Source organism: Ictalurus furcatus, chromosome 6 (assembly GCF_023375685.1).
Source record: "Ictalurus furcatus strain D&B chromosome 6, Billie_1.0, whole genome shotgun sequence".
In the NCBI taxonomy this organism is placed as follows: domain Eukaryota; kingdom Metazoa; phylum Chordata; class Actinopteri; order Siluriformes; family Ictaluridae; genus Ictalurus; species Ictalurus furcatus.
In genome coordinates this window covers 33,599,051-33,608,172 of record NC_071260.1, presented here as the reverse complement: position 1 = coordinate 33,608,172, position 9,122 = coordinate 33,599,051, and the positions used below count along the sequence as shown (strand labels likewise).

The window sequence follows — 9,122 nt, the reverse complement described above, 5'->3', positions numbered from 1 at the left end:
TCCTCCTGCGAGCAAATAGAGCTGAGAGATACATACACACCGTACAGTGTGTAAGCACCCGCTTAAAATTGGTGCTGCAGGTCACACCAAACACTCTCTCTCTCTCTCTCTCTCACACACACACACACACACACACACACTCTCTCTCTCTCTCTCTCTCTCTCACACACACACACACACACACACACACACACACTCTCTCTCTCTCTCTCTCACACACACACATACTGAACACACTGAACACTGAACACTGAACTGTGCTGAAGTGCAGAAATTCAGAGACGACGATGATGATGATGATGTAAAATCTTTTATACTACGTTTTACTTAAAGAATCGAATACCTTGAATTTATTTGAATATTAATTTGGAATAAATTTAGCATGAAAGTTATACTTCCTCCACGCAAACAAACATTCACATTCTTATTGCTCGAATACACCTAACCATATTATTGCACCTAGTGGTCAAAAATGAGAACTGCAACCAGCACTAATAGAGGCCCATTGGGGCAGGACTCAAGTTTCCCCACAGGATGAGAAGGAGGAGGACGGGCAGCGGACAGGACAGTTAATGACAGGGTTGCCAGGTTGGTCTAGCTTTCAAATACTCCGCAGCGTTTATAGCAAATAATCTGAATTAAAGTTTCTGCAAACAAAGGTAAGTGCAGACAGTGCGTGTATTAAATGTATTATGTTTTTAAAGTGAGTAAATGTCTACAAGCAAGTTCAATTATAATAGTAATTTAGTTTTATTTTTTTTTTAGTGATCGAATGCATAAGTTTTAACAATTTACATGAAAGTAACTTTTTGGGGATTTATTACACAAAACTGATTGACAGCGTATAAGCAATTCAATGTGTAGCTACGATTTATTGCGTAAAAATAAACATTTTAACGAATAAAAGCGTAAAATTGATGCATTATTTGATTGAGTCGGAACCAGTGTGACATATGTAACGTGCAGCTTGAACACTGTGTGTGTCGTGCTGCTTCAGGAAAATAAATAACGACGGGGTGATGTGACAAAGTGGAGCTACGGATACTTTTCCAATTATTATGTTTTATTCCTGTTATATCACAGCAATTTTTCCAACAATTTGTAATTTATTTAATTCATTCATTTATTATTAATGCACCTTTTAAAAAAACATTTATAGTTGTGGAACATCCAAGAAACAAGCTGCTTCCTGTTCTCACTTACTGTACGTTAAAGCAGCTGTAAGCATTCTGTCCCTCAGCGACCTTCCTTTTATTCTCTCTGGGACAGAAATAATGCCAAGTGCAAACATGTCAAAGACACGGGAGATTTAAAACTGAGGAAATGCGTGAGTCTTGTGTTTACGCATATTTTTTTGTGCAGCACATTTGACACGTATTTGTGTATTGTGGGGAAAACGTGAACGTCTGATATTAATGTTGATCCGTTCACTTCGGTTAAAGAGAAGATGCTTGAGATTGTTCTCATTTTGTTTTATTCCTCTTTCTCACCTTCAGTTGTTTTTTTTTTGTCACACCCATTCATACTCATTTTTGTCTACTTTACAGTAAACAGGCAGTCATCAGATCTTTCTGGTTATCTGGATCATAAACAGATGGATGATGGAAAGTCAGCAAAATAAAAATAAAATGAAGTGAAGCGCAGAACCCGATCTCGTGCGGTTAGATCTCAACTGGCCATTTTGATTCAATTCTAATAAACCTTTTCACATCAAACTTGTGCTGATATAATAATAATAATAATAATAATAATAATAATAATAATAATTTAATAATAGTGTAATTAGTGATTTTAAAATAATGTACAATGTGAAAGTACAGATAAACATTAATATTAATTAATACATTTATACTATATTTATTGAAACATTTCTCTCTCTCTCTCTCTGTGTGTGTGTGTGTGTGTGTGTGTGTGTGTGTGTGTCTCACACACTGTTTCTTTTCTTTCTCCCCGTCCTGACATTTTTTTATTGTATGTCATGCACCTTTCTTTCCCTCCATACATCTCTCATTTTGCCCCGTTTCAATGAAGAGGAAACACACACACACACACACACACACACAGCTATTCAAAAGCCGTTTAGTTCGCTCTTTTCACCGATTGTCCTGCTTTTCTGATGCTAATCGTCCGTGTTAAATATCTTTTTGTCCTCCCTCTTTCACTCCCTCTCTTCTCCTCGCCGTTCGTTTATCCACCTCTTTTTTTTCTTTTTTTTTTAAAGTTTCTTTTTTTTTTTTTTTTATTTACGCTCTTTTTTTGCTCATGTATTTTTTATTACGTTGTGTTTTCCCCCCGTCTTTAGGAGGCCATTCAGACGCGTCCAGCTGGACCGGGCCGAAAGAAAAAAACGGGAGAAAAGAGTGAAAAGAGACGCGGCCCGAGTGCACAATGCTAACAGTTTTCCAAATAGGCGGCTTTTCAGCGAGTGCACTTCAGCACACAAAAAGAGCGACTGTCTGAACCAGAGGGAAAGAAAGAAAGAAAGAAAGAAAGAAAGAAAGAAAGAAAGAAAGAAAGAAGGGGAAAGTTTTTCAGGTTTGAATTCCCTACTCTCTCTATAACTGGTAGAAGAAAACAAGTAAAAACATTAAACTGCTGTGTGAAAAACAACAACAACGACAGACAGACAGACAGACAGATAGATAGATAGATAGATAGATGAATTCCCTAGCATCTCTAGCTAGTCGGGAAAAAAAAATGGAGGTAGAGAAGAGAAAGGGAACGTAAAATGAGAACCATTACGCTGTTGTGACTGAAGTGTGTATAATTTCACTCAAACACATACAGTGGGATTTTTCTCGAGGAAAAGAAAGTCAGTTTGGAAAAATTCAAATAATTGAGGGCCTAAATAAAATATGATGAATAAAATAAGTAAACAAACAAACAAACAAATAAATACATGGATCCTGACTAACACACACACACACACACACACACACACACACTGATGGTTATACAGCAGGAAGTGGCCTTTAAAAAACAGTGATCAAGTGTGCAACTATGAGATATCAAAGGGTTCATCACACACACACACACACACACACACACACACACACACACACACAAGTACAATTTTTTTCCAGTCATTTTCTTTCTGCCTGGTTCCAAATCAAAGCCCTTCCCTGTTCAGGCAGCCTAAGAAAGGTTTCACTTTCCTGCAGCTCCTTTAAAAAAAATCTCGATCTGAATCACGATAAACTTTTTTTTTTGGTTAAAAAAAACCAAACAAAAAAAAAAAAAACCCAAAACAAAAGAGTCCTTTCTTTCTTTTATTCCGGATCCCTTACACACTCCACCTGGAGCGGGAGGAGGGAGAAAAAGGGGACTTGGAAGAGTGTGTAGTGTTCACTACGGAGCAAGAAGTGCGCTTTATTACTACACACACACACACACACACACACACACACAGTTAGTCACATTCTCATAGCGTGTGTGTCTGTGTGTGTGTCTATGTGTGTGTGTGTGTGTGTGTGTGTGTGTGTGTGTGTACGTTCCTTCAAATGGAAGTATTTTCACAATACAATAAATATTAAGCACAGCATTTAAAAAAAAAAAAATCATCACACACACACATGTAAATATTTAAACAAAACAAAAGTAATGGTAAAACAGATTATATAGAAATTAAAAATATCTTTTTTAACACTTTTTTGTCTGTTAAATTATGTAAAAACTGTAAAAGTTTTAAAAGTCTGATTGTGTTTAGCGGCGGCGATATTTTACACATTTCAGCCGTACACTGTAACACACACACACACACACACACACGCACACACACACACATTTATATACATGTTTTAGTGCTGATTCCTTTTTCGTGTCCATTTCGCACTCTTTCAGCTTTTCTCTGCACAACGTCCATAGAAATATTCCTAAACGCACGTTTACAGAAACGAAAAATAAAATCCGTTGTTATGTCCCATGATTTTTAGAACCCATACGAAACGTTACGATGTGTCTCGTTTGAGAAGAGCAGGTCCTTACAGAACAGCAGAAAGTCCTTCCTGTGAACACTCACACGCTTAGATCGGATTCTACAGTGTACCTTCATCAGACGTGCTAAATCGGTGCAAAATATCCACGTATCAAGTAAACACACACACACACACACACACACACACACACACACATATGTACAGACTTCTTATTCAGATACATATTTTACGCTCCATTTAACCCCTTTACACCACAGTGCTGTCGAATTCTGGATTCTGATTGGACGTTAGGTGTTGATGAATATTTATGCAATGTTTATGGAAGGAGTCTCCAGTGTCAGCGCTTTGTAACAATCAGAGGTGTTTACACTTCATCGCGGTTGCTGTGTTTTTAGCATTTTTTTGTCTTATTAACTCGACCGCTTGTAACATTAGTGAGACTCGCTATTCAGTATTTCAGTATTAAATGTAACAATAAACGGATAAAAAGTGTGACGTGTTGTTCGTTAATAAATGAGAGACTGTAATTGGGAAATTGCTGTGGTGTAAGAGGAATAAAACGCCTGGGGTTGTGCTTTATTATTTTGAAGTACTTCATGCACACATTTAAACACTTTAAACATTTCTACATTTTCTTGCCTCATAGATAAAAAAAATTTACACACATTTCTTGAAGGTGTGTATCATCCATTAGTCAAAAGTAAATGTCCTTTTTTGATTGTTTGTTTGTTTGTTTGTTTTATAGTGCTCTACACAGACACACACACATTTACTCCTCACATTCTCCATCGTGACTTCACGATTCTGCTGTTCGTCTCATAACGCAGTGGCGTAGGCGTGATACGGCTCGATCGGTGCTTTGCCGACGCCAGGCAGCAGGATGTACGCCAACGGTGTTGAAAACGATGACGAAGACGACGTAGATGATGATGACGATGTCGTCGACGACGAAGGCCACGCGCTGCAGCTGCACGGCATCAGAAAGGCCGGATTGTGTGCGCTCGTGTGCGCGTGGACTCCTGAAAAAGGCGGGAAACCCAGCGGCGATGGGTACGGGAACGACGGCATTGCTGGAGGGAGAGGAGGTGGAGGAGGTGGAGGTGGAGAGAAGTCAGCCATCTTGGATCCAAAATCCAAAAAGGAGTATGGGTTGGCGCAGAGTGACGGTGCGAACAGGATCCTTGCTCTGTCCGAGGTGCGCAATAAGGAGTCGGCGGAAGGTTTTAGCGTTTCCGCTTCCGCGTGCATGCCGTACGGCAGAGCCAGCGCAAACTTCTCCTTCTTGGCGAGAGTCTTCGGTTTCCGTCTTGGCCGGTATTTGTAGTCGGGGTGCTCCTTCATGTGCAGCGCGCGCAGTCGCTTGGCCTCGTCGATGAATGGACGCTTCTCGGAGTCGGTTAGCAGCTTCCACTCGGCGCCGAGACGCTTACTGATCTCAGAGTTGTGCATCTTCGGGTTCTCTTGTGCCATCTGCCGGCGCTGGGCTCGAGACCAGACCATGAAGGCGTTCATCGGGCGTTTCACGTGGTCCGAAGACTTTGACATGACGGAGAAAATGTTCGGTATCACTTTGCCAACGTTAGATTGTTTTTCTTTCTTTCAGAAAGTATTTCAAAACAAGCGTGCTTAAAAGATTGGACACTGATCACATGATCACAGAAAAAGCAAACTGTCCTTCTCATAAGCCTGCAAAGGTTTAAAATCGGACAATAAATCTGAGTCAGTTAGGGTTAGGGTTAGGGTTATTAAAATATTATTATTTTTGTTGTTGTTGTTAAACTGGAGCCATTTATAGCTGAACGAGTTATCACTGACGATTAACGGAACAAACCGTAAACGTGTTCATCAGAGGCATGACACGATCCAACATGGTGATAATAATAATGAACATAAACAATGAAAGTCGTGATCAAGTCAAATGATTGAAGAATCCTTTCCACCAGATGAAAATGTGTTGGAATTTGTTTATGAAGTGAGACCTTGAATCACCTCCGGGGAAAGAAGAATAATAAATTAATCCAAAACGTGAACGTTAGGCGCAGCAGGTGATTCTAAGTTCACTGACGAACCTTAAACTTGTTCACTGGATACTTTACACGATCCGGCGTGATGATAACAAAGAGAAAAAAAAAACCTCGTCTGTACAAAGTCTCTTATTGTTCATTTTGGTAACACAAAGCGTGAGTCAATCAGAGCTCGAGTCACTGCAGTTCACTTCCTTCAGTGTGCATCGAGGTCAGTTTCTCAGAGTCTTCACGCTCAGCTCCACTTTACACTGGAGGGAGAAGGAAAAGGTAGAGAGAGGAAGAAAAAAAAAGATCGTTAAAGATTGTATTGATCTGTTAAAGACAACGTTGGTTCATTAAATACTTTACTGAGTCATTACAAAGCACTGAATCGGTAAAGTCTGTTTGAATCATTTAAGAATTTAATGATTCATGAATTAAAATGTGAAGACTGTAGCAAATCAAATACTTGTTTAACTCCAAGTCACTAAAAGAGTCAAATAGCTTTTAAAGACTATTTTTAAAGAGTTTAGTGATTCATTAAAGGCCGTATTGACTCATTACAGATTGCAGTTTGACATTTGACTCATTTGATATTAGATATTTATTCTGTTGAATTGTTTAACGGAATATAGACTACACAATATAGTAAAGTCTATTTTACCTCAAAAGAAAGATTGAGCCTTTAAAAAATTGTACTGATTCATTACGGAACATATTGACTCATTAATACGATACGACTCGGTAAATATCGTATTGTTCTTGAAATTCATAAACACAGTTAGTAGCTTCTTTAAACCGAATCAAACACGAAGATAATGACGACTAGACCGACGCTGAAGACAAAAGCACATGGAACATGAAAAGTTTTGTGCGTCACTATGGCACTTGGTTAACAGAAATTCTTTACGAGCTGTTTAGACTCGAAACATATTTATTAAAGTAAATCAATTAAAGTTATTTAATATTCCATAATGAAATATTTCTAGAATCATTTAAAAATATACAAAATCAGACGCATTGAACATGATGATAGCAATTAAAAAGAGTCTACAATAATAAACTTACAGGATAAATTTTGTAAATAATAATAATAATAATAATAATAATAATAATAATAATAATAATAATAATAAATGAAGTGATTCTGAGGATACTTACAAAATCATGAACATGTTCATCAGACGTTTTCAGCGTGATGGTGATAAAAAGTAAAAAAGATTTAAAAATCACTTGCATGACCGTCGTCCAGAAAAAAGAGATGATAGTAATAAAAAAACCCCCAAATATCTGTTTAATGTCCTTAAAAAGTAAGAAGCTTTGAGAACCTGATGTCCTGAGAGAAAATGAAAGGACTAAAATAATCAGCAACAAAGCCAATATATATATATATATATATATAATAAATTTTTCAAAAGTGTCTAAATTCTTCCAGGTAAGGAAAAATCCACAAAGTTTTCTTTTTGTTTGTTTAAAAATGAAAACAGATCCGAGGTTAAATCCGTCACATTGTTTTTTAAGTTAGAAGAAGGGAAAGAAGGAAGAAGTACGTCTTTGCTCTGTGTGAGTGTGAGTGACTGAGTATGTCTCCGGCATAGTGACTTTACAGACACTGAGTGCAGCAATCTGAGAGCTCAGTGTGTGTGTGTGTGTGTGTGTGTGTGTGTGTGTGTGTTTGTGTGTGTGTGTCAGGTAGAGGGAAAAAAAGGGGGATGGAGATCATGCGCACACACCCCCATACATACACACTGAACGGGAAAAGGAGGGGCAGAACACACACACACACACGCACGCACAAAGTGTCCGCTTACATTAGTAATGTAAACGATGGTAACTGTCAAAATGCTTGAATATATTTTAAAAAGTAAACAAAACGATGAATTTAAATAGTAGAAATAAACACAAAGTGTCAAACTGCCAGCTGATGATGTCATAATGGGCTTTACAGCAGCTGACCAATCACCACTCGCCCTCAGTTGATACGCATGCACACTTATTACGATCCTAAAACACACTGATTACGATCCTAACTAACACTTATTACGATCCTAACACACACTCATTACGATCCTAACTAACACTTATTACGATCCTAACACACACTGATTACGATCCTAACTAACACTTATTACGATCCTAACACACACTCATTACGATCCTAACTAACACTTATTACGATCCTAACACACACTGATTATGATCGCACACTTTCCTCTTCTTCTTCTTCTTCTTCTTCTTCTTTGAATGTGCTGGGATTGTCAGAAAGCCGTCTGTGTCGGTGGGTTTTTTTCGGGACTCTGACAGTGTAATCGGCGATAATTCTTCTCCAGAAATGAACAAGTTTTGTAATGCTTGAAGAGGATTTTCCTCACGTTTTTCTTCAATAATATGAAATTAAATTTATGCCAAAAAGTATTAAACGTAGCTTTTCAAGAAACGAACACAAATATACAACGCAAAAGCAGAAAAACAGTGAACTCATCGGCAAAAATTGAATCGGTCTTCAAATAAACAGCGTTCTTTGTTTTCTAAACAGTTTTCTAAACTTCCTTCCTTCCTTCTCTAATCATGGTTTATGAACGCGCTGTTTCCATTTTCATTTACACTTTCAAACTTTCCATTTACGCTCCTCGAGTTATACGTTCGCCATTTTGGCACAAACCTCTCGTCTGGGCAGGGCTTAACAGAAACAGCTTTACTCTCATTTTTACGCCGCTTCATGCCGCTCCTGAGAGCTCGTCTAGAAAATATAGTGGTATGAGACTACTCAAACCTCAAATATTAATTAAGAACTAATATACTGAAAGAATAAGTAATAAGTACCCAGATGAGGATGGGTTCCCTCCTGAGTCGGGTTCCTCTCAAAGTTTCTTCCTCTTAACATCTTAGGGAGTTTTTCCTCACCACCGTCGCTACTCAGTGGCTTGCTCAGTTGGGATAAATTCGCACCTTTTAATATCTGTATACCGTGTTGATATTTCTGTAAAGCTGCTTTGAGACAGTGTCTATTGTAAAAAGCGCTATACAAATAAAACTGAATTGAATTGAATTGAAGTAATTTCTACTACAGATTACAAATCTCACTAGATAATGAGAGTAAATGACTGTTAAGCCCCACCCACACGAGAGGTTTGTGCCAGAATAGTGAACATAAACTTGCGTAAACAAAAAGTTTGAAAAC

General features: G+C 38.0%; 1 protein-coding gene across 1 annotated transcript; it reads right to left on the bottom strand.

Annotated features, from left to right (window-relative positions):
- Window positions 1–4,596: 4,596 nt before the first annotated feature.
- sox21b (SRY-box transcription factor 21b) lies at window positions 4,597–8,193 on the bottom strand. Its single transcript, XM_053627801.1, has 2 exons — window positions 7,103–8,193; window positions 4,597–6,210 (listed from the first exon to the last, which is right to left on the bottom strand). Exon 2 carries the CDS (start codon window positions 5,478–5,480, stop codon window positions 4,752–4,754), a length of 729 nt encoding a protein of 242 aa, XP_053483776.1. The 5' UTR covers window positions 5,481–6,210; window positions 7,103–8,193; the 3' UTR covers window positions 4,597–4,751.
- Between the last annotated feature and the right edge of the window lie 929 nt (window positions 8,194–9,122).

Excerpts from the sequence above, each read along its gene's own strand:
- sox21b (XM_053627801.1), bottom strand. The coding sequence starts at position 5,480 with ATGTCAAAGTCTTCGGACCACGTGAAACGCCCGATGAACGCCTTCATG.